Source organism: Pelobates fuscus, chromosome 1 (assembly GCF_036172605.1).
Source record: "Pelobates fuscus isolate aPelFus1 chromosome 1, aPelFus1.pri, whole genome shotgun sequence".
NCBI lineage: Eukaryota > Metazoa > Chordata > Amphibia > Anura > Pelobatidae > Pelobates > Pelobates fuscus.
The window spans coordinates 173,123,757-173,149,068 of record NC_086317.1 but is presented as its reverse complement, the minus strand read 5'-3'; the positions used below and the strand labels follow the sequence as shown (position 1 = coordinate 173,149,068).

The window sequence follows — 25,312 nt, the reverse complement described above, 5'->3', positions numbered from 1 at the left end:
CAGGTGAATTTTGTAGCTTAGGGAGCAGTTTTTTTGTTTTTAAATTAATATTCCTACTTTTTAAATAAATTATTTGACTCAAAAGGCAAACCTTTCTGCACCTCCATCTAATCATGCAGTCTTTCCCCTCCAAGCTACAATAATATGTTGACAGAATGTGATAACATGGGTTTCTGGGATTTGTAGTCCAAAACAAAAACTGACAAGATGAACTACAACTCCCAGAAATATTTGGATTGTCCAGTTAGCATGCGTCCAAAGCAGATAATGCAGCAATTAATCCAGAAATCAATTTTATTCTTGTCTACTCCACGTGTTAAGCTCTCAATTCAGTATACATGTCCCAAAACACACAATTTATTGGACTTTCCAGATATGATGTAGGTCAACTTTCTGGTGCTTGCTGCTTTTGGCTTTTTTCTTGCTTCTCCTCAGTTTTTGCTTCTTTCAATTTTTTCTGTATAATTTTTCTGTAGAGGGAAAAAAAAAACTTGTTTTAATCACTTTATAATAGTTAATACTGCAAGGTTTTATAGAAGGCATTCTCTTACAAATGAATCAAGTTTCATATACCAGTGACCATATGAAAAGAGTGTGAGCAAATAAGACGGTAGACCAAATAGACTTAAGCATGTACAGGTGATTAAAAACATCCACATAAAAAAAAAGAAAGAAAAAAAAAGTTGAGTACACTGAATACCCAGACACCTCATTTTAGGTTCAAACTCTGATAACCAAATGGCTTTTGGCACCACCAAACCAGCGTAGGCAATGAGACTTACACAGACTGAACGTCAGAGAACAATATCACATACGGTGTTTTCTCCAAGATGTAATGTAATTATTGGACATTATGAAGTGTGCTGTGCCACACTACCGCTATTTGATGTACAGGAACTGTGTGATGTAACACATTCGGCTCCCCCCCTCTCTGTTCCCAAACCCTGTGTATCCCCCTCTTCTCTACGTTTAAAATTTTTTTTTTTTTTAAAAATTGTCAAATGAAAAACAAAAAAAAAAAAAAACTGAGACTGGTGGTGTTATGCACAGTAAGATTTCCAGTCTCACTATAGTTCAAAGTTGAAGTGAGTGCTTTCATTGACAAACATTGTTGATGTGTCCCATAAGAGTAACATTCTAGTGATTTCAGTAGAACTACCTGTAGATCCTATTTCACCTGAAGCCGATGTGGTCATACACACCATTTAATATTTGGGGGTTTATGTTTTTAAAAAACCCCCCCCCAAAAAAACACATTGCTTTATGAATATTCAACTATGTTTTGCAATTAGTTACACTGTCCAATATATATATATATATATATATATATATATATATATTAATAATCAATAAAACCTTCTCATACCTCTTCCGCTTAGCTTTTTCTAAAATGAACTTTGGAGTTGTGCGAATCTGGGATCTTTTTAATGGGTTCTTTACCATCCTCTTCTTCTGTTTACTGATAATACAAAATGCACAATTCATTAAAACAATACAAAACAACATGAAATTTAGAGAAGAAAAAAAAAAAAAAAACAGTCATAACAACAAACGATGAGCTGTGTGATGTGTTCACACTTATACTAAACTATACTTCTAGAAAACTTGCATGGATATATCTGTACAGATCCATAAATAAATTATACTTTTGTACAGCTCAGCTGCTTGTACCATCAGACTATAAATATCTATGTACAATGCCCATTACATTTAGACAGTTAAGCCACATTTAATTTCCATAACAGCAGGTTTCCATAGCAAAATGTTCTCATTAACAAATGAAATGCAGAAAGGAATACTTGCTTTGTCATTATTTGCCTATTAAAAATCGTTATTCTAATAACAGTGGCATTCAAATCCATTTTTTTATTTAACCCCTTAAGGACCAAACTTCTGGAATAAAAGGGAATCATGACATGTCACACATGTCATGTGTCCTTAAGGGGTTAAATTTGTTTTTACCACAAAGGATAAATTGAGATTTATTTATGTCTTGGGAAGCACATTATCTACAGCTTTAGTCAGTGTAAACCAGTGTTTATAGTTTTGGAAGGGGCTTGCATACATGAAATCAGAAGTAGATGTTGAAATCAAGAGAGAAAAACAGGAACCTCTATGCTGTGAACAAAACATTTACATTCTATAAAGAGGACTTTTCAAATATCCAGACATTGCTGAAGTTCGAAGGGAAGTTACACATTCAGAGATACAATGTGATGTTACCTCCCTCTATAGTATAATACCTCATGACATAGGCCTGAAAGCAGTTTGACATTTTTTAAATAGGTCTGGTTTTAACGACGATAAAAATTAGTTTATTTTAGAAGAGATCCACTTGATGTTAACATCTACATTTGTATCTAGCCACAATTTAAACTGTATGATAGATTTACCTTTGTAGTTTCTTGAAGTGTTTAATATAATCTGGCACTGGGCATCCTGCTTGTGAGATAACGCTGGCAACACTGCAAAAAAGAAAAAAAAAATATTTTCCTAACCAAGTGCATTTACAATGCTAAGAGATAGGAAGACAGGGTACATTAATCAGATGTCACAGAGAGAGTCATAACTGCAATGGACAACTGCATTAGACAGCACATATTAAAGGGACTCTCCAGTGCCAGTAAAAGAAACGCATTTTCGTAGCAGTGCAGAATCCTGCAGTGCCCACCTCCCATCCCATGTTGCTGAAGGGGTTTAAAACTCCTTCAGTGACTTACCTGAATCCAGCGCCGATGTCCCTAGGCGCTGGGTCAGCGGGGGAGACCTAATGCACATGTCCAGAAATGGCCACACGCACATTAGACCTCCCCATAGGAAAGCATTATTCAATGCTTTCCTATAGGGATTCCGGCGACGCTGGAGGTCCTTGTGCATAGCACGAGGACATCCAGAGTCGTTTAAAACACTTTTTGTGTTTTAAGAACTTGGAAGTCCCTCTAGTGGCTGTCTGATAGACAGCCACTAGAGGAAGACTTAACCCTGCAAGGTAATTATTGCAGTTTATAAAAACTGCAATAATTAAACTTGCAGGGTTAAGGGTGATGGGAGTTGCCACCCAGACCACTTTAATGGGCTGAAGTGGTCTGGGTGCCTGGAGTGTCCCTTTAAGCAGAGAGCAGTCAGCATCCCAAGCAGGGCTTATATAAAACTTCAGGAGGAGCAGGAAGGAGTGAAAGACAGCATGGAGGTGGGTGTTACAAGTAAAACTGGTAGTTTTTTCAAATAAGTTTAAAATCCATTTTTATAAGACCTATTGTCTGGCTCTTTGTGGCATCAGGGTATATCCCTGTCTAAGACCCTGGTGAATTGCTCCTTCTGTGAAATGGTTGATTTATTTGTACCTTCTTAAGCATAAAGCTAGTGGCTAGATCTCCATCTTTGGACACACATGCCATTTTCTGGGCCTATTTGTCTATTCTCTAATCTAACATCAAATGTTACACTTGCTTTATGCAAAAAATTATTTTGTCATTACTTCCCTGTTTCTCAGCATCCTTTGGTCTTTGTTTGTAAAGGTTATGCACATAGTTTCTCATGTATTGCTTGTGCTACTTCATGTGAAAGTGAGATGGGTGGATTAGTGGGTAAGAGAAGAAACTTCCCTCGCTGAGAGGCGTACCGGACAATGGAAACTGGGAAAGCCAAGTTAAGTTTTTAAACATTTATTACATACTTTTCAAAGTTTTCTTGTAAGTTTGTATATGACTCAGGACTTCAGAGTCCAAACATTATTTTTAAGTAAATATAAGACACAATTACTCCGAGCGCTGTAGAAAAGTATTTATTCAAACTAGCTTTATGTAATTACAATAAATATACCAGAGTGAGCAGAGTTTGTTACCAAAAAGATATGATACGATACAGTCAACCAGCTGCAACATTCTTTTTAATTATGATTACAATGAAATTTACTTTCAGTACATACCTTCGTAGCAATGGTTTATCATCTTCAGTAAAGAAGGTGACTGCCTTCCCCCGGTGCCCTGCTCTACCAGTACGTCCTATTTAATAGAATTTAAACATTCAGTAGCATGGTTTTCTTAATTCACTTCCACATGAAGACATTCAAAATTGGAAATAGACTTATAAATAAAACAAACTTAACTACTAACTTTCTTTTGAAAGACATTTACACACACACACACACATATTATGATGAGATTTATAACAAAGGAATACAAGAAAGGAATGAAAAACAAATGTGTAAAATAAGATATTCAAAAAAATAGTTACACTGGTCAGTAATATGCTATTAAAGTGTTTGTTACCACATTCAACAAAGAGCTTGTGTTCCACAGACAATAGAAACTAAATGAAAATGAAAGTAAAGCACTTGCATATTGCATACTGTACCTATTCTGTGAATGTACTCCACAGCACTGGTTGGAAAGTCATAATTTATAACCAAGTTTACACCTTTAAAATCTATTCCTCGAGCCAGGAGACTTGTACAAATCAGGATCCAAATTTTCCCTTCTCTGAAACTTTGTATGACATTTTCTCTCTGTTAAAATATATAATCACATTAAAAACATCTCTCAGGGGCGGGGCCTGACCGTCATGGCGGTGAGCCTTGCTCTGCATGAGCTCCCAAACAATCTTGAGCATAAAAGCTTACACTGGCACCCACCTTAACCCTCACAATAACAGACATGCAGTGTGGCGATCTGCGATTCGTCAAGAGTTCACTTACCCCTGACTGTAACATGCAACCTGGTACGCATCAGACGGCTGCTCCCAGCCCAGAGGCAATCACTAGAGAAATCGTGCCCTGTTACACCGTCCGCCCCTCCCCCGGACTGGCGGGGTGATCCCAGTCCGCCCGTGGGTGACTATCCAGACATTGCTGAAGTTCAAAGGGAAGCTACACATGCAGAGATACAATGTGATGTTACCTCCCTCATTAGTATAATACCTCATGAAATAGGCCTGAAAGCAGTTTGACATGTTTTCAATAGGTCTGGTTTTAAGGACGATCAAATTGAGTTTATTTTAGAAGGGATCCACTTGATGTTAAATAATTTCTTTTGGTTTCAAAATAAATTTTATCTTAATCTGTGGAACGGCAAAGGGCACCAAATTCACCGCCAGTTATGCCAATTTATTTATGACCTATTGGGAAGAACTTTTCATGTACCAGGGACAATGAATGGAATATAACTTTATCCTTGCGACACAGCACTTCAGAAATAAAACTTTTTGAACCCCAGCATTAGTATTTAAGAATCCTGTATAACAACAAAAATGTATTTAAAATAGTTGATGCCAACAGGTACATTTAGGAAAAAAGCTGCCACTATACCACTTGGCCAACAAATGCACCCAGAGGACAATTTTTAAAAATAAGGCGCAACTGCTCGGATGATCATAACTATATGATCCAAGCAGATCGGATTAAAAAACAATTCTTGGAGAAGGGATACGATGAGGACGCTACAATTCGTTTTAGAGGAAGTGAAAAACTATTCCAAGAAAAAAACCTCAACCTATAAACATAAGAAAAAAAGAAACGTTGAAAACTGATGATATGTAGGATACTCCGGAAATACTGGCATATCCTACAGGATGATACGATCTTAAGACTATTTTACCACCAAGACCAAAAATAGTATATACAGGAGCAAAGAATTTAAAAAGCACTTTAGTCCAAAGTAGTTTTAAACCCCCAAAACCTAAAAATAATTTCCTGAACCAAAGTAAAGGCTTCTATGGATGTGGCCTTTGCCTGTAGGACAACCAAAAATAAAGAGACATATAGTGGATATGAAACCACATATTCACAAGAAATTTGCAATCAGAGACCATCTAACATGTTTGGGAGTAATACATGTATTAAAAAGTCCTTGCAATCTGCTATACATCGGAGGAACTATCCGGTGTGTAAATGTAAGGGTAGCAGAACATGTAAGGAACATCAGTAAGGGATTGGAGTCACACAGTGTCTCCAATCACTTCAAGATGTTCCATAACCAAAATCCAGAAGGGCTGTTTTTTTGGTGCAATTAAATTGGTGAAAAAGGATTGGAGATGGGGAGATAAGAAAATCGGCACGGAAGAGATGAAATTAATTTTCAATATTAATACTATGATGCCCCAAGGCTTAAACCAGGATTTCGAACTGTCATTTCATGGAGACGGAGACCATGCGCGCACACACACGCATGCGCGTACAGGCATGCGCACACACGCATGCGCACACACGCACACACACACACGCACGCGCACACACGCACGCGCACACACGCACGCGCACACACGCACACTCAGGACTTGAGCAAAAAAATACTGTGTTATATTTAAATCATGTGCATAACAAAAAACTACGTTTCGACCTCTGCGGGTCTTTTTCAAGACCCGCAGAGGTCGAAACGTCGTTTTTTGTTATGCACATGATTTAAATAAAACACAGTATTTTTTTTTTGGATTTTTTGGATTTTCTCTTTGTTTATATATTGGACGCACTGTGGATTGCGCTCAGGCAGATATACTTGCAACACTGGTAAGGAGAGTGCCAAGCTACTTATTCTTTATCCATCCATCCCCTGGACCCATGGGCATGCCTACTGTCCAAACCGACTGATGGCCTCCACAGACACGAGCCAACCCCGACACTCCCCCCAACAGCGCTGGTAGTCAACAAACTACGTGGCAATCATCTCACACACAAGCTGACTGTACAGGTCAGAAACTCCACCAACACTTTTTTAAAAGTGTGGGACTTGTGGGACCAATACGACAATTAACCCTAGAAACAGAACCGAACAGGTTGGGGAGGCCACGCGTGCCTCTAGACTGAGGGTACACAATCTCCCACTGGTGTTAAGGGGGGGAGGACCAGATGACATCCTGGTTCGACAAGCAATGAGGCCCCAACAGCACTATACCACCTCACTAACGGTACACGAAACCAAACGAATGGGAAGCCGCAACTAAGCAGGCAAGAGACGCAGAAACACATGGGGTAGAGAACTGTCTCAAAGATTTTGTTCACAAGATTACTACTTTTTGTTATACTATGTTACGGTTTAAAAGCACAGTTAAGTTCAGCGGAAACTAACACACAAAAACCATGACGGAACACTAACAGGCGAATAGAGGTTGTTTTGACAACATGAATTACCTAATAAGTTTATTTTGGCTTTCTGTATCAATGTATTGTTGTTATATGAAACCTTTCGGCTTTTGCACAAGACACAACCTCACTAACGTACCATAACTTTCAGTCATGAAAAAAACTAAGTTTAAAAATGATTATATATATATATATATATATATATATATATATATATAAATAATTTTTTACATTTTTTTATGGGATTTTATTTAATATTGTCCCCTTTCTCCTACATGCAATATTTCTTCTTGTTCACCCCAATTTTATCAAGTATTGTCTCCTTTTTTACTGGGAATTTATATATGCTTTTTATTGGACTAATATCTTAATTTATTATATTGTGTGATCCTAAGATTGGTGAGATTGTAATTTATATTGTCCCTCTCTTTTTTTTTTTTTTAAAGCAATATTTATGATTTTATATGTTATATTCATTAAATAGTATGATTCTACCGATCTTTTATAAGGTATTAATGATGAGGATTTCATCAATAGTACCATACACATAGGATCAGCAGGATAAGGAGTTGGACATTCTACCAATTGTCCATATGTGCTTACCATCTGAGCCATATGTTTTTAATGGCTCTACGCTTTTGAGTCACATTCTAATCATTACTGATCCATATATTACCTGTCCTGGCAATATTGCACTTTTTTCTTTTATTTCTGTATACTTGCAGATTCATATTGTATTCCAGCCTCATAGCTCCACCTTATATATGTATATGTTGTTTATTTTATAGAGGTGGTTTAGGGGATTCCACTCAGGTGTTTAAGCTTATTATCTAGATTGCTCTTTATTGTGCATATTATTCTTGGATATTAGAGGTATCATGCGATGGCAAACACCGCGTGCATAGACAGGGCAACTCAGCTCGATACCATGACCAGGCTGGATAGAATCTTTGTCGACTTCTGGTAAAAAACTAGAGCACAGGCAACAGTATGAGCTGCACGCACCTGCTCCAACACCATCGGGCGATGTATATATTATTAATACACTTAGTATGACGTTATATATAATATATATATCTCAAATATACATATATATTTTTTTATTACTTTTTCACCAGCAGGGGGACTGTCTGCAATACCGTTAGAGCTCTAATTCGCCGCGGACATATCAGGTACGTGTGCGGTCCTTAAGGACCATTTTTTGATGAACATACCTGATACGTCCGAGGTCGGGAAGGGATTAATGTAGTTATTCTGGTGAGTATAATCATTAAATGCAGGCATTTTCATGCAAACACTGCCTTTTCAGAGGAAAAAGGCCCCGCCCCTATGCCGACTATAGCCAATCCAATGCTTGGATTGGCTAAAAATCTGCGATTCTGAGAATTTCACCAAGGGGGAGTGGCCAGCCCTGGCAGACTTGCACAGTGCTGGAAATAGGATGAGTTTTTATTGCTTGTAAGGCAAGCAACCTAAATAGTGGGTTTAGCACTGTAGGATCAGGAATACGTTTGTGTTCCTGACCCTATATTGTTAATTTAAATTGTTTGGCAAAAGATGGTTGGTAGGCAACCAAAAAGTGCATGTCATAATATGTCACTGGGAGTATTTTAAGTATAGACTTCAAGTATTTGCCAAATAAATTCAACCATATTCTGTAGAATACAATTATGGTACTCTTACAAGGAAGAAACACATTTGTCAATCTCTTGTTTTAACACAAATACATGGCAAAATCCTTACAAGTTGGGGACAAGATTAGAGGTCAAAACAGTTTGAGGTTTTCATCCAATGAGCAAAGCTAATTATCAAATTGTACCTTTTCTGAGATGTGTGAAGCATTCAGCAATTTCTGGGGTACTATTGCTAACAGTAGCTGAACACATAACTTATTTGACAACAAAGTATTCATTGGAGTGTTTGGAACATTCACTTCACTCATTTCAGTGGGGCCCTTATTTGCAAAACTAAAATGGGTCTGTAACATTCTGTAAGAAACTCAACACTATTAATGTTTCAGTAGGTTTTATGGATTTATAAACCCTTTTTAATTCATGCTTTGCTCACAGCGCTCCTTTTAAAACAGCTAACAATTTAATTTCATTTTAGAGTTACTTTGTCGTGCAAACTGAGCTGGATTACTTCGTTTACAACCTATAAGCAGTAAAAGTACTTCCCACTGCTATACACACACACAAATAGACCTGGTGGAATGATATACCTGTTGCTGGGTTTTGTCTGCATGAATCACATCCACATTCATTCCTTCATAAATAAGTTCATGAAACAGTTCCTTGGCTCGATCTATGGATTGCACAAATACCAGAACCGGGGGACTGAATCCCTGGAAGAAAACAAAAAATAAAAAACTTTAAACATTGAATACAATGCTTCTCTGTGAGAGACAGTCCAGAGTAAAAAAGAATGTTAGTCCTAGTGATTCAGGTAGCAAAAGTGTTCGGAAATTTTGACATTATTAGTTTAGCTGAAGAGGGACAATCTATGTCATTCAGAAGTGTTGAAATATCCGGTGAAGCCGTTCGAGTCATAGCTCCTTCACATTGTGGTGATCTCCATAGAACTGTGTAGCAGTATGTTCCGATATTGGAGGCAAGCCTGCCATCTTAGCATGACCACCTCCTGTCTTACACAGACGATGATATACTGTAGGATCCTGCCGAGGTGCGTGCATCGGACCAGTGGGAACCAGGATAACCCCCACCGATCCAAAGTGGGGGGGAAACGGAAGCGGGGAGACAGTTAGTTGGTGAGTAAGCAAGATGGCGGACGTCCACCTCACCCCTCAGTCGAGTAGGCCGCACGCTCCTGGTGCTCAATCTCACAGCAGGGCTGCACAGCGACCAAATGAGGGTTCCGCAGGTGTAGCAGAGGTTATGTAGGACACAGCTGTCAATTTTAAAGCACAAAAAGAGTTGCCTTTTTGATTAGTTTTAGGAAAATAATGGAAACCAGGCAGGAGCCTGTCAGGCATGCGACCAGCCGGCTCGGCGGTCATGTCCCGCCTCTTCATGAATGCTCTAACATTATAAATACAAATTTGTATTTACAATTTTAGAGTGACCCCAGTGTTTAAAATTTCTTGGGCAGGCTGTAGAAATAAAAATAAATAAAACTCACCTCTTGTGCAGCGGCACCCAGGTCTTGTTGCTAAAGCTGAAACTCTTTCAGGTGAGATGTTGTCAACCAATTAATGCTCGTTCAGAGCAGCATGGGAAACGTATCTTTGTTCAGTGTCACCACGACAAATGTGCAGATTGTACATTTTTTAATTTTTTGTTTACAGTTTACACTAGGTGTTGGTAGTAGTTGACAGACAGAGGCACACAAACTGATAAATTCAAATTACATTTCACAATAATCAGGCATGGACGGCAAATACACACCTTTTTTATGAGATCTCTCATAGCCAATAATTTGCCCGTCTCAGATCCAACAAACAAAAGTGACTGTTCCACTGTGTCTGCTGCAGAGTTTCTATATATAAACACAAAACATAAAAATTACATTACAAACATTTCTTAAACGTTTTTTTTCAACGTAAGTTTGTTGTGACGATACTCATTGAGTTAATTGAAATGGTAATGCTCTGTCTAGAACTATCAGATTCTAAAAATAATGTGAATAAAAAAAAATATTTGCACATGGGAGTGGAAAAAGTTTGTAATGGAGTGAAAAAAAAAGAAAGCTGTCTTGAAAGGACACTAAAGGCACCAAACACAACTTACTTGCTTTTGGTGTCATATCCATGCTGCATTTTTACGCAATCATCTCTCTTTAGTTTAAATAACCCTGTTACCTTAGCAATACCTCCCATTTTTAACAAATCTTTCTCCTGACTAAAAAAAAACCATGAGTGGCATTCCATGCTGGATATAACAATTTTTTTGTGTTTTATATATATATATATATATATATATATATATATATACATATACACACACATACACACACACACAATTTTAAAATAAAATACAGTGGTCCCCTTCCAGATCAAGAAGAGACTTCACCAGGAACCTCGAGGGTTTAGGTTATAGGTTTCTCAGAACCTAGCAGCAAATATATTTGGATGAACATTAAAAATATATTTTTCAAGATATAAAATAATAAATAAAAATATTTTTAAAATACCGTATATACACTCGAGTATAAGCCGACGCCCCTAATTTTACCCCAAAAAACTGGGAAAACTTATTGACTCGAGTATAAGACTAGGGTGGGAAATGCAGCAGCTACTGGTAAATTTCTAAATAAAATTAGATCCTAAAAAAATTATATTAATTGAATACTTATTTACAGTGTGTGTATATAATGAATGCAGTGTGTTTGTATGAGTGCAGTATGTGTGTATGAGTGCAGTATGTGTGTATTGCAGAGCCTTGGTGGGGGGTGGGCATTTTTATTATTATTGTAATAATTTTTTTGTTAATTTTTTTTATTATTATTATGTATAATTGTATTAATTTTTTCGTCCCCCCTCCCTGCTTGATACATGGCAGGGAGGGGGGCTCTCACTCCCTGGTGGTCCAGTGGATGGGCACTGTGTAGGAGGGGGCTGGCAGAGCTCTCTCTTACTTATCTCCCCTGCAGCTCCTGTCAGCTCCCTCCTCCTCCGCGCCGGTCCGTTCAGCACCTCTGTCAGCTCACACTGTAAGTCTTGCGAGAGCCGCACTATGACCCCACGGCTCTCGCGAGACTTACACTGGGAGCTGACAGATGTGCTGACCGGACCGGCGCAGAGGAGAAGGGAGCTGACAGGAGAGGTAAGTAAACGCTCTCTGCCAGCCCCCACAGCCCCCTGTCTGTATTATGGCAATGTAAATTGCCATAATACAGACACTGACTCGAGTATAAGTCGAGAAAAATGTGCTGAAAAACTCGACTTATACTCTAGTATATACGGTACTTAATCATTTTAAAAGTTTATCCCAAAATAATAAATTTAAAAAGCATATCTAAAAATCATGAGTAAGTGGATATTAGTCATATTGTTTTGTAAATAAGGCAGTGCTCATCATTCACTCAACAGTGCATGTGCTTGGGTGCAACTCGAGCTGTCTTGCAGGATTATTCACTAAAGTGAGATTTCAAAGTGAATTTAGATCCAATATAGCCAAACAGGGGGGAAGGGGGGAGAGAGTCATCTTTGCTTCCAGTTAAGCTACGTTCATATTCAATTTGATATTCAACTTGAATTCTAACTTAAAGTAATGAATAACCCTGATACAAAGCCACAGAAAGTAGGCAAGGAATTGTATGGAGTGTGTACACCACACAAACATTTGTAAAGCCAAATTATTATTGTTAATACTGGTATTTATATAGCGCAAGCATATTCCGTAGGGCTTTACAATATTATCAAAGGGGGAGATTTAAGAATAAATTATACAATTACAAAAGCTTACAGGAATGATAGGTTGAAGAGGGCCCTGCTCAAACAAGCTTACAGTCTATAGGAGGTGGGGTGTAAAACACAACAGGACAGGAGGTAGTAATCAAACAAGGTGGAGTGAAGCAGAGCTGGAGGAGAGAATAGAGTGCTGCACTCTAGGAGAGAGCAAGGGACAGGCACGTGAGGAGAGAGCTATTTCAAAGGAAAGTAACCACCCATGAGAAGTCCTGCAAGCGTGAGTTGGCTGTACGTGTGCGAGCATCAGACAGGAGGTGGTCATGGGCAGAGCAGAGAGACCAAGAAGGGGCATACCTAAGGATCTGTGAAGCGATATAAGAGAGGCTAGAATTGTTCAGTGCTTGTTATAGGTATGGGTTAGCACGTTGAATTAACCCATATAGGATACAGGAAGCCAATGCAAGGACTGACAGAGGGGAGAGGTGTGAGAGGAGCAACAGGAGAGGAAAATCAGTCTAACTGCAGCATTGATTACAGACTGTAGCGGTAAAATACGACTGGTGGGAAGACCTATTCGAAGAGAGTTACAATAATCCATGCGAGAGATTACAATGGCAAGGACAAGCTCCTTAGTAGCATCTTGTGTAAGAAAGGGGCAGATGCAGGCTAAGGTTTTAAGGTGGAACCTACAGGATTTGGCAACAGACTGGATGTGAGGCTCAAATGTGAGGCCAGAATCAAGTATAAGACCAAGACAAGGCACTTGCAAGGATGGACTGATGTGGGTACCATGAAGGGAGAGCGAAAGAGGGGGATCAATATTAGGAGATGGAAAGACAAGGAATTCAATTTGAGAGAGATTAAGTTTCAAAAAGCAGGAGGACATCCAATCAGAGATGAAAGAAAGGCAAGCAGTGACACGTTGCAGGACAGCAGGGGAGAGGTATATATGGGAGTTATCAGCGTACAGGTGGTATTGGAATCCAAATGAGGTAATAAGTTTGCCAAGAGAAGCTGTATAAAGAGAAAATAGAAGGGACCAAGTACAGAGCCTTGGGGGACTCCAACAGAGACAGGACAAAGGGAGGAGATCTCATTAGAAAAGGAGACACTGAATAAGCGTTGGGAGAGATAGGAGGAAAACTGAGAAAGGACAGAGACCGAGTGATTGAAGAGTTTGGAGAAGGAGAACATGGTCAAATGTGTCAAAGGCAGTAGAGGGGTAAAGAAGAATTAGTATAGAGTAGTGGCCATTGGATTTAGCTGCGATTAGGTCGTTAGTGACTTTATTAGAGCAGTCTCAGTAGAGTGGAGGGGGCGGAAGCCAGACTGAAGAGGGTCAAGGAGAGAGATGGAATTGAGGAAGCAAGTCAGACGGGTAAAGACAAGTCTTTCCAGATGCAGTATAATTTTTCCTCTTTGACATCACAGAGACAAGGCGTAGCTATATATTGCTGTAGCATTTATATATTAATATTTTTTTGCAAACCACTGCAGCTATAGGCTGCTATTTGTAAAAAAAGGATAGAAAAGGGATCTTCTTCATCATGAGTATGTATTAAAGGAACCAACACCCAGGCATATTACAGTAAACTAGACCTGCTCCATCATTTCATATATGGTTTTGAAGTTCTAGATGGGTGCTTGAGGTAGCGAAGGAAACTAGTTTGATACCTTAACAGATACAAAAGTTATGTTTACACATTTGATAACAATGTTATAAGATAACATTGCCTTCATTAGCTGCACCTTATGAACAAAAATATTAGCGTTTAAAACAGAGTAAGAGTTTCTGACTATTTGGTAATAGCACATTTCCATTTATACTATAGGTCGCTCCAGAAATGAATATTTACCAACATTAGACCTTTTCAGTGGATGACAATTTTGTAAAATAAAAACAAGTGGATAAAGGGACAGGTATATGAGTATTAAGACACTAAAAATGTAATCCTTACCTTGCCCCAATAGATACTGAAACCACATTGTCAAGGTGCAGTTTGCACCACTGTTCTACATCATGGGCAAATGTTGCACTGAACATGGCTCTTTTAACAAGGTGGGATGTGCATGCCACAAATATAGAGGCCAACTGATCTCTAAAGCCTCTCTTTCCATCTTCAAAGAGTTTGTCAGACTCATCAACAACAAGCCATTCAACACTAAAAAGAGAAAGAAGCAAATAAGGAGAAACAATAAATTACACCAAAGGCTGTCATCAATGTAATGACTGATTAAAACTAAAAGAAAATAAGTAACTTCTCCTGTATCACTAGATAGCAAAAACATTCTAAAATAATTTTACAAGGACACCTTGGTCTGGGAAGTAAGTTATAGTTGTGTAGCTCCAGACTATTTTGTGTTTTTTTTTTTTTTTTTTTTTAAAGGGGCAATGTCCCCAAAGTTCCACAGGTGGACTGGGGTAGACAGAAAGAAGCAAATCTCTAGTAAGGTCAGTTCAACCTGGTACTAGGGCAGAGGAAGTAGAAAATTCAAATTTCTATGATTTTTTATTTCTTTTACAAACACAAGCTAAAACATTAACATAGAAGTATAACTTTTAGCTATCCTATTTTTTTTCCCCCATCCGAAACATTGCCATAGAAGACTATGAAGACATAATGATTGGCTTCCTCAAGGGGACACTCCGGATCGCTAAAGCACTTTAAGATTGCTAAAATGCTTTATATGTGTATAGTGTATCCCTCTTTTTTTTTCATTTTACAAATGTGCAGATTTCAAAAGAAATTGGCATTTTTAAAAATCTATCTGGTCACACCCTCTTGGCTTTCAAGAAGACTACTAGTTCTGTTACTTTCTGGTTTGTTAGCTCAGTGGAACTACACTCAAGAGGCAGACATATGCTCAGAACACCTTCCTTGCAAAGACTTCCCATTGGGGAGTCTGATTGGACAGCCACAGAAAGTCTGGGCGTGGTTAGAAGGGGAAGGCTTGCAAAGGCTACAAACAAGAGAACTTATACAAGCTATTTTTAGATGTGCTTGCAATGATAAAATGCATGTATGTTTCAGTGGGGGTGTATAAAAAAAACCCAAAAAAACTGATTTAATATTTTTTTTATTTGGACAGTGGAGTGTCTCTTTAACTGCAAAGCTGTGGGGTTTAGATCAATGATGAGTATTTGACTACTAGTGTACAATTATTCTTAATACGTTTTTGTCTTTACTTGCATGCAAACATTTCAACATGGCGTTTTTTCTCCAAAAGAAGCAAGACATTTTTATCTGCCTGCCTGATTTTCAATACATTGCTATGATTACCCTTATGGTGTGGGGAAAAGAAATAAATTTAAAAAAAAACTGTTTCATAAACCAAAAACAGCCAGAGTTGATAATTACAAAAAAGTCTTCACATTATGAACTAAAGAGAAGGAAAAGTATACCTATGCTGTATACACACAATAACAAGATTTAAAACTGCACTGTGAGGGCATTTCACCTACTCTATTCAACATTTTACTGCACTAATTAAGCTGTCCATATAGTGTGTTTCTTTTGGCTTACAGGAAAACAAAATGTATATATGTGTGACAGATAGAGATACATCTGAACACAACTCAGGAAGAGGAGCAAAGCCAGTGAACCACTCATAAACTGCTGTTTTGTTGTTAATGCAACTCATCAGCATGAGGTTGGCTACTGGCTGGCAATGGAGGCTTGGCATTACTTGTAAAGTACATACCAACAGTTGTGGTGGGGAAAAAAAAGTGTGGATGAAAACCCCTTGTGTGTTTCAAAGCTCAACAAAGAAGCACATTTTTGCCTCATAATTCCACTATATACATGGATTCCTTTGAGTATGTGTCTGCTGTATACAACAGCTTTGAAACAAGGTGTTTTCATCCACACTTTTTTCCCCATTTGTAAATCACCTCCCCTTGGTCCTAACTTTGGAATAACTTGGAAGGAAAACAAAGTTAAATCCCCTTTTACACAGGACCCTTTTTGTATTATTGCATTTTATAACCTTGGACTCTCCTGAGGAATAAAGAGTCTGCATCAATTGACATGTGCTCGAAGATTTAGGATTGACTGTCACTTATGAGGTCTGCACATAGTTTGACATATTGTTAACCATTTTCTATTATAAATGTATGCACTCTCCATGATCTACCTGTAGATTATTGTGGACTGTTTGGCTGGTTTTGGTAATTTCTACATGTATTTCATATATTGTGGTTGGAAAGGATCTATAACTTTACATAACTCAAGTATTTCCTAATTAGTTCTGAGTAGCAGGCACCATGTATAAATATCAATTATAATAAAGTAGGATTATATAATATATATATAAATAAATAAAAGATGAATGTAAAAGTACCTGGATAGATCTATGCCAGGTGGATCTTGATTTAGCATATAAATCACTCTATTGGGAGTGGTCACAAGAATATCTGCAACACAAAAATACAAATTATTAAAATAAACAAATAAAAACTTTACACAACAAGTAATCCATATTAGATCCTAAAATACATACCATATTTTTTAGCTGATTTTGGACCAAACTTCTTTGCGGCGACAGCAGCTTTATCAATCATGTGTATCCTGAAGCCAATACCCTCTGACAGCTTTATTAGTTCTCGATGAGTCTAAATAACAAACAGAAAACAGAACAATAAATAATTGCATCCAAACGCACTATACATCATAGATCATGAAATACTGTCCTTTTTTAAAGCTCTCAAGTCGGTATACTAAAAGGAATGAAAGCACCATCCCTTTACAGTTATGGCAACAGAGTAACTATGCTACTATGCACTGCTGAACATAAGTGCCATTTACGACCTTGAGAGTGTATGCATGCTAACTTGATCATCTTCACTCGTCTTTTTATTGAACCAGTAAGATCCCAGAGGAGCGAAAGATAATTGCTTTATTAATTGCTAATAATAGCAGCTATTATTACGGACGATGTTAATGGAAATAAAAGTGAACTATGAGTTGAGATGCTTAACTATACCATGCCTTCCATAGTGTTAAGCATGGATTACTGCCAACTGCACAAAGTCGAGAGACAAACTAAACTGTCAAATGTAAGTAGAACTAAAATATACCTGGCTTGCAAGCTCTCTTGTAGGGGATATGATCAATGCTCTGAATCCCTTATTCTTTGGTTGCTTGAGTTGTGTTAAAATTGGAATAGAAAATGCCATAGTTTTTCCCGAACCAGTAGGAGCACAAGCCAGGATTTCACGACCCTTGAAAAGAACAGACAAATGTCATTATGGATAAAACTGAATACAAAAGGTACAAATGCTTGGTGAAACAATATGGAGATGTTTGATAAATGTTCCAAACTTGGAAAAAGGGTTAGGACCGCATAAAGCGGTTTGAGATAAATAGAAAACAAACTGAATGTTAAGAGTTAGGAAACACAGATGGTTTGGATATGGAGGAATCTAATCACAAATGAGTCCCTGCTATTTTAAAAATGGAGAGCATAGCATCTGAATAATTATTTTGTAAATAGCAATTGCGAAACTGTAACAATAGTAAATGGCAACCAAAATGTTTTGAAAGAAGGAAGGGTGGGGGAATTGTTACAGGGTAAGAGATTTAGGGATAGAAACATAAAATGTGACCGAAGATAAGAACCATTCAGTCCATCTAGTCTGCCCAATTTTCTAAATACTTTCATTAGTCCCTGGCCTTATGTTATAGCTAGGGTAACCTTATGCCTATCCCACGCATGCTTAATCTCCTTCACTGTGTTAACCTCTACCATTTCAGCTGGAAGGCTATTCCATGCATCCAATAAATAAAATACAGTGTTAATCACACCTAAAAAATCTGAAGGGCATATAACACATTTGATTACAATGCAATAATACCAAAGTGCTATAGTGCTTTAAGAAATTTACACAATATGTGGAGTGCAAAAGTGCATATATGTGCAGACAAGGGATATCCAATATAAATAAAAAAAGGACTGATATACTTGCAGAGCTTCTGGAACAAATAATACACTGCTCGGTAATACAAATAATACAACACCTAGTGCAATATGTTTGTACAGTGCAAAATTAACAATAAATAAATAAGTATAAGTAAATATTTATTGTTAATTTTGCACTGTACAAACATATTGCACTAGGTGTTGTATTATTTGTATTACAGAGCAGTGTATTATTTGTTCCAGAAGCTCTGCAAGTATATCAGTCCTTTTTTTATTTATATTGGATATCCCTTGTCTGCACATATATGCACTTTGGCACTTCACATATTTTGTAAATCTCTTAAAGCACTATAGCACTTTGGTATTATTGCATTGTAATCAAATGTGTTATATGCCCTTCAGATTTTTTAGGTGTGATTAACACTGTATTTTATTTATTGTAAGCGCACTCACCATTCCTTATTACCTATTTAGCACTTAGGAGATCTCACCAGGACTCCCAGTGAGTGGCAGCTATTTGTTTCTATTTATATTGTGTATGCTCGCTATACATATATATTTTCCTCCTTTTGTCGCTCGTTTGGTATCGCCGTGTGTGTCCCGGTTTACCACGTCACTCGGTGGCCTTTGATCCGCTTAATAGCGCCATTTTTGTGTTTTTTCCCTCGTTGGAAATAGCGCTGTTCGGCAGGAGCTGCAGAGGTTTGCTTCCTCTCAGTCCTGCGGTCAGGCCCCGCCCCCCCATAGTAATACTTCTTGATAACATCAGAGTAACTTCTTGGTGTTATGTATAAAGGGAATTAATTCAAAACAATCAAGGTGTTTTTGTTGCTATTCATTAGTTTTTGAATAACCAGATTTGCAAAAATATAAAAACATTCAGCTAATTTTAACAGCTACCTCAATGACAGCCATACAAAAAAAACTGCTAAAATTACCAGGTTTCTATCTGGTGAATAGCCAAATGGGTTTTACATAGTAAACGTTTGGTGGAACAAGCGAATTTGGATAACCAAATGCCATTTAATGCTTAGTGAATACACTTGTAACAGATGGGTTTAGATAAGGAAAAACAAAACGGGATAACGGTTTGGTAATTTATTTCCTAAACCATAACCCTAATTAAACAAGTGGGTTTCTAATAATAAAGGGGAGAAGGAGAGTTTAGAAAACATTTTCTTCCATTTACTTTTGGAGAAAGTAAGCTCTTACATGTAACATGAGTGGTATTGCTTGCATTTGGATGGGTGTAGGCGTTTGAAAACCAGCATTTTTCACATTCTGCATTATCCTTGGGTCGATTTTGTACTCTTCGTGAAGCTGTTCAAAGGTCGCCACTGGCTCTGGAATATCTGTTCCTTGCACATAAATCTTATGAGCATTCCGAAAATGATTCATCTACGCCATTAAAATAAAAGAGTACAAGGAAAAATTTAAATTGATATATGAGAATACAATAATACTTCAATATCTTATATACAAAATTGGATTCTCTCCCCCTCCCCCCCACAATATTAAAACAGAAACACAATACAGTATAATAAACAAAACAGCCAACATGTGGTATGCTTGAAATAGATTATCAGTCTCCAAAACATTTAAATCATTAGGCCTGCCTGATTCGGAGTAGTCTCTGGCACATGAATCCCTTGAATTTAATATTCAACCCCCATCTGACCTAGTGTTCTCTATATAGTCATGCACGGTTATTGGTTTCAAAATGTTAATTACGTAATCTCTCTGTACTTGTTATCTGTGCACCTTTCTCCTTTCCTAACCTATCCTTCCTTTTAAATCTAAATTATTTTGCAAAGACCCCTAAAACGGACAGATCTGGTATGGAACCGGTGGTTCTACTTAAATTGAAGTTACATTGAGGGAATTTAGTTTCTAGATATTCATGTAAAATCACTAAATTATATATGGGTTGCAATAGACAATTTAGACAACACTAGGGCCTCGGTTTAATATTGTTGATAAGTTATTCAAACTATTTATTATTTTTGAATAAACTTTTTGTTCTTCAAAATAATAAAATATCACATATGATCAATAAAAGTCAATCCAAAAGTATTAAATCATTTGAAAAGCTTATGAAAAAAACTACATAGAGGTCTAGGTTATGATTTGTGTTTTATTTAATTATGGACAAATATATGTCAGCTCTTCAAACACTCTGCCATCTCCTTTTATGCTGTATTTCACCACTAGCTGTGTGGGGCTTCATTACTCATACATGCACAAACTCATTTGCAAACCGCAGAGGGCATAAACATTAACTACAGCTTCATTTATGAAAAAAAACATGAACCAAACCTCTAAGAGAGAATGAGCCCAAGTTATGTTACAACACTTTCAATAATTTTCTATTTAAATACACAGCCTTACATCAGAATTGACACATTAACCGTTTGTTCGCTCATGATTGATCATGTGACGTACGTACCTTTTGAATCCTTTGCTTCACCAGTTTCTCAGCACTCTGCTTATTTTGTCTGCTTGCTTTACCATCCTTTAGTTTTGCCTCTAAAGACGACATCCAGCAGATAGATGATTCTTGGTTTTCAACCAATAAAGTGTTTTCTTCTGATCCATTTTCTGCTTTGATGCAGAAAAACAGAAAATAAAGTGAATTCTTTTAACCCCTTAAGGACCAAACTTCTGGAATAAAAGGGAATCATGACGTGTCAGACATGTCATGTGTCCTTAAGGGGTTAAAATGCATTAAACATTTTCCTTTGCTCACCTGCAATAATTGCTAGTTCAGTTTTTGAATTGTCACTTCGGTGACGTACATCTAATTGGTATCATACATACATTTTTCATTCAGCTAAAAGGGTCACTCAGGACCTCTAAATAACTTTAGTTTGCTGAAAAGCTTTGTGTGTAAAGAGTGTGACCTTTTTTCATGATTTAAAAGGTGCAGATTTCACTAGAAATTGAAACGTCATAAAAAACAACAACCTGGTTACACCCCCTTGGCTTTCAAGCAGACAACAGGTAATGTCCTGGTTTCGTTAGCCAGTTGACCTCAAGAGGCAGCAATTGCTCAGAGCACGTGACTTACAAAGGCTTATCATTGAGCTGTATTGGGAAGTCTGTGATTGGACAACCACAAAAAGTCTGGGTGGGGTTAGAAGGGGAGAGCTTGCCAAGGCTGCAGACAAGAGAGCTGCAGTTTTTAGGTATATCCCCAATGAAAAAAATACATAATTAAATGCATGCAAGTTTTCATCTTGGGTTTATCTACTAAACAGTGATGTTTATTTATTTTGTATTTGGGCAGTATCCCCATCACCAAAAGTCTCACTACATGAAACTATGTACACTAAAAGTTGCCCCTAACATTTCAAATGGCCAGTAATGCCTAAATGTTTATGGCTATTATGGAAAATATAACTGAGAATGTTACAAAAACATACACAAAAAGAAATTGTGTGAGTTTCCTTTTTTTATAGTATGATTTTTCTTGCTACAAAAATCCCTGAAAAGGGTGAAAAAAAAAAAAACAGGGAGAAATAAAAGGAAATCAAAGCTGTATCCCAGCTGGATACTTGGCATCTTCACCATCAGAAGATAAAGACAAGTCAAATCAAGATCACTAATCAGACAAAAGGACCTTGGATAATTAACTAACAGCTACAATACTGAATATATAATCAATAAAAGCAAAAATTGGAAAGTGGCATAAAATGAACATGCATACTCAAATGTATCTTAAAGGTAAACCACAGTCACCCAAGACCACTTAAATTCTCAGTTAAGTGGTCTGGATGCAGTGTCCCCGTCCTTTGCCATGCCTCCTCTGATGATGTATTGGGAGGCGAACACCACAGAGGAAGTTCTGCTGGAAACAGGTTTGTCATCATAACACTACATTATTCCTTTAATACTGCTATTTGATAAGAAAGATGAAAAAAGTAGTGCTGATTAGTACTTGACATTGGATGGTAGTTAAAAACTAACTTGTCATCTCGACCTATAAAAAAAAACAAAAAAACTTGAAGATGGCAATTGTTCTCCTTTAACAGCAGTGATAGACTGACCATAAGGAAAGTACAGTTTTTGTAAATACCTTGTATTTTCTGTTTCTTCACACTTTTCTTTGAAATTTTTGTGCGGGCATTATTTGTTGCAGACGTGCCACCGTTTGGCTCTTTTTTCTTTTCATCATCAATTGTTTTATCAAAGGCACGTTTTACAGAAACTGGTTTTGATTTACTTCCAAAAAAGTCAAGATTTTGTGATCTGTCCAAAGATGGTAAATTTCTCTCCTGAACTTTTGACAACTGTAATGAGATGTGGTACAATTTCGATCAACAATTGAACATAGAGAAATGCTATTATATAATTAATTTACATATGGTAAAGGTACTGAAGCAGACAACAACTTGCTGGCCAAAGCATACGTTGAAAATGACAGAAGAATACAGATGATTGAAAAATCAAATAACCTCTGATGGATAAGAGGAATACAATTATAGACAGTGAAAGCGGGGGCACTTAACAGCACTGTGTAAGAGCTGAAACTATCGTGCCCAAAAAATACATTTAAAAAAGTATTATATATATATATATATATATATACACACACACACACACACACACTTTGGCTTTACTAGATCTTTTTTGCAACTGGCATCAGTCAAATGATATGGCTGCTTTTTGAATAATGCTGTATTTTTCTTCTTCAGTATAACATAAATAAGGATTAGTTATATTATAAAATGTTATTTGTACTAGAGAGACTACAAGGATGGTTTATGACACTAAAAGTACTATTTCGTGATAAGCTTTTTTACTTTCAGGAGGATTACTTTATAAGCCAACTGCAAATCACATAGAGGTTGATTCTATATGACATTTTCACTGTGGCATATGCACGGCCTTTAGATACATGTCCAAGCAGAACCTAAAGTGTATACTGCATTCTTGGATTACTGAAATACACAGTCATCATTAACTGCCAGCTCTTTGATACTGCATAGAAAAATGAGAGTTGCAGTTCATTCACCAAGGGGCCAACAGAAAGACACTGCTGAGATAAAGTATAATGATATGAAGTATCAAACGCATGCACTTTAGAATACTGGAAACATGGTATTAGAATGGTATACACAATGAGCAGAAAAAGTTACAAAACATTAAAAAAAAAAAAGTGGCTCTTAATTTTACTTGCACAGGCTAATAATAGGTATGCAATGAGGTATGATTTAACACATTAAGATAAGCCCAGTCACCTTTCCTACTCAAAAAGTTGATGCAGCTCAGAAGACTACAAACATTAGTTTTCTGTTAGAATATATTTGCATTCATTCTGGATTTCCACTGAATTCTATACCAAGCTTAATACATAGAACGCGTGCACTACTCATCCCAGACTTGCAACCCATCTTCCATCACTACACCTATACACAGAGCCCTCTCACACATCAGCCCCCAGAGGGCAAACCTTAAACTTCTCGGCGTCCGCGTTAAATCGTTTCAGATCAAATCGTGCACCGGACCCCAGTTTGCGAAAGAGATCGAAGGTATCCATGTTTTCCCAGGGTGCACTGCAAAAACTAACCCACGTGTGACACCAAGTGGATTGAATGGAACTTCCGGGAAAGGTGAAGCCGCACACCGCCGTAGTCACATGATGACGTCCATGTTTACAATGGGCAAGCTGCCCTTACTACATAGCTGTAATGTGTTAAGACTTTGCCTATGGGAGTCACAGGGCTGCATGTTGATCTAAAATCATGAACGTTGAAGAACGTTCACAGACTATTCCAGAGCAAATGCGAATACCTCTGGTTTTACTTAGGATCTGCATAGTTTCTAAACCAGTACAAAATAATAACTGTTAGTAGATATACTCTCAATGAAGACATGCATGTATTTATTTCATTGAGGGTATATCTAAAATAGTTTGTAAAAGCTGATCTCTTTTCTGCAGCCTTGTAAAACCTCCCCTTCTCCCCCAACCTAGACTTTCTATGGCTGTCCAATCACAGACTTCCCAAGGCAGCTCATTATAGGGACACTCCAGACTTGGTGAAGTTTTATGTGTGAAGACTGTGTTCTATTTTTTTCATTTTGCAAAAAGTGCAGATTTAAACAGGAATCTAATATAAATGAACCTGGTTACACCGCCATGGTTTTCAAGCAGACAACCGGTCCTGTTACTTTCTGGTAACATGGAGGTAATTGCTCATAGCACCTCCCTTGTAAAGACTTCTCCTTGAGCTGCAATGACAAGTCTGTGATAGGACATCCACAGAAAGTCTGGGCAGGGTTAGAAGGGGAGAGTTTGCACTCCGAACGAAATTGGGATGGGACAGGAAGACAAATTGAAAGACAACGAAATTGGAACTGTTGGGAGGCCTGGTTTTGCAAGGCAAATGGCTTGCCTCTTGAGTTTAGCTGCACTGAGCTAAACGACCATGAAGTAACAGCCCTCGCTAGCAGATCGACACCCGGGGAAGCGGGGACTGTAACAAGGTCTACTGAAATCTGTACTTTTTTTCTGAAATGAAAAAAGAGGACATACTATTCACACATAGTTACATAGTAATCTAAGTTGAAAACAGACTAACGTTGATCAACTTCAGCTTTTAGAATACATTCCTTTAAGCTGTTGTTCCAAAAGAAGGCAAAAAAGCCATTCCATAACAGAAATCAGAATTCTCCCCCAGTGGACGCAGACATCTCTTTCCGGCCGGTGCCAGGAAATGTATCATAGCATTGCTGCGGTCACTCACTGCAGCACTCCTATATAGTACAGGTGCGGAAGAGCCTCCCTCTATTTGAGCTCTGTCCCTGCAGTGGCTAGATGAGGAAATCTCACCTATTGGCCTCAGTCACACAGAGCAGGGTGTGCTTTTCTTTATCTCCCAGCCAGCCATGCCGCCCAAGGCCATGGCCTCGGTGGTATTGTGGCAAATCTGGCCCCTTCTCTGTCCCTC

The 25,312-nt window shown here is 37.7% G+C and overlaps 1 protein-coding gene across 2 annotated transcripts; it reads right to left on the bottom strand.

Moving 5' to 3' along the window:
- Window positions 1-23,910, bottom strand: DDX52 (DExD-box helicase 52). 2 transcript variants are annotated; one of them, XM_063452822.1, is made up of 15 exons: window positions 23,815-23,910; window positions 22,438-22,651; window positions 20,809-20,963; window positions 19,575-19,760; window positions 17,521-17,664; window positions 16,944-17,055; window positions 16,785-16,857; window positions 14,402-14,605; window positions 10,480-10,570; window positions 9,297-9,419; window positions 4,357-4,507; window positions 3,929-4,004; window positions 2,394-2,465; window positions 1,367-1,459; window positions 1-470 (listed from the first exon to the last, which is right to left on the bottom strand). In XM_063452822.1, exons 1-15 carry the CDS (start codon window positions 23,899-23,901, stop codon window positions 386-388), a joined length of 1,866 nt encoding a protein of 621 aa, XP_063308892.1. In that variant the 5' UTR covers window positions 23,902-23,910; the 3' UTR covers window positions 1-385. The 2 variants fall into 2 exon arrangements, with proteins under 2 accessions (XP_063308892.1, XP_063308898.1); XM_063452828.1 differs by having other exon boundaries at window positions 20,809-20,960.
- Between the last annotated feature and the right edge of the window lie 1,402 nt (window positions 23,911-25,312).

What these genes read in the sequence shown, in the direction of transcription:
- DDX52 (XM_063452822.1), bottom strand. Translation starts at nt 23,901, where the DNA reads ATGGATACCTTCGATCTCTTTCGCAAACTGGGGTCCGGTGCACGATTT. An exon ending in CGGACGCCGAGAAGTTTAAG is followed by an intron (nt 22,652 to 23,814) that starts GTTTGCCCTCTG and finishes ATCTCATTACAG; the next exon opens with TTGTCAAAAGTTCAGGAGAG. An exon ending in CAAGAGAGCTTGCAAGCCAG is followed by an intron (nt 17,056 to 17,520) that starts GTATATTTTAGT and finishes TTTGTTATTTAG; the next exon opens with ACTCATCGAGAACTAATAAA.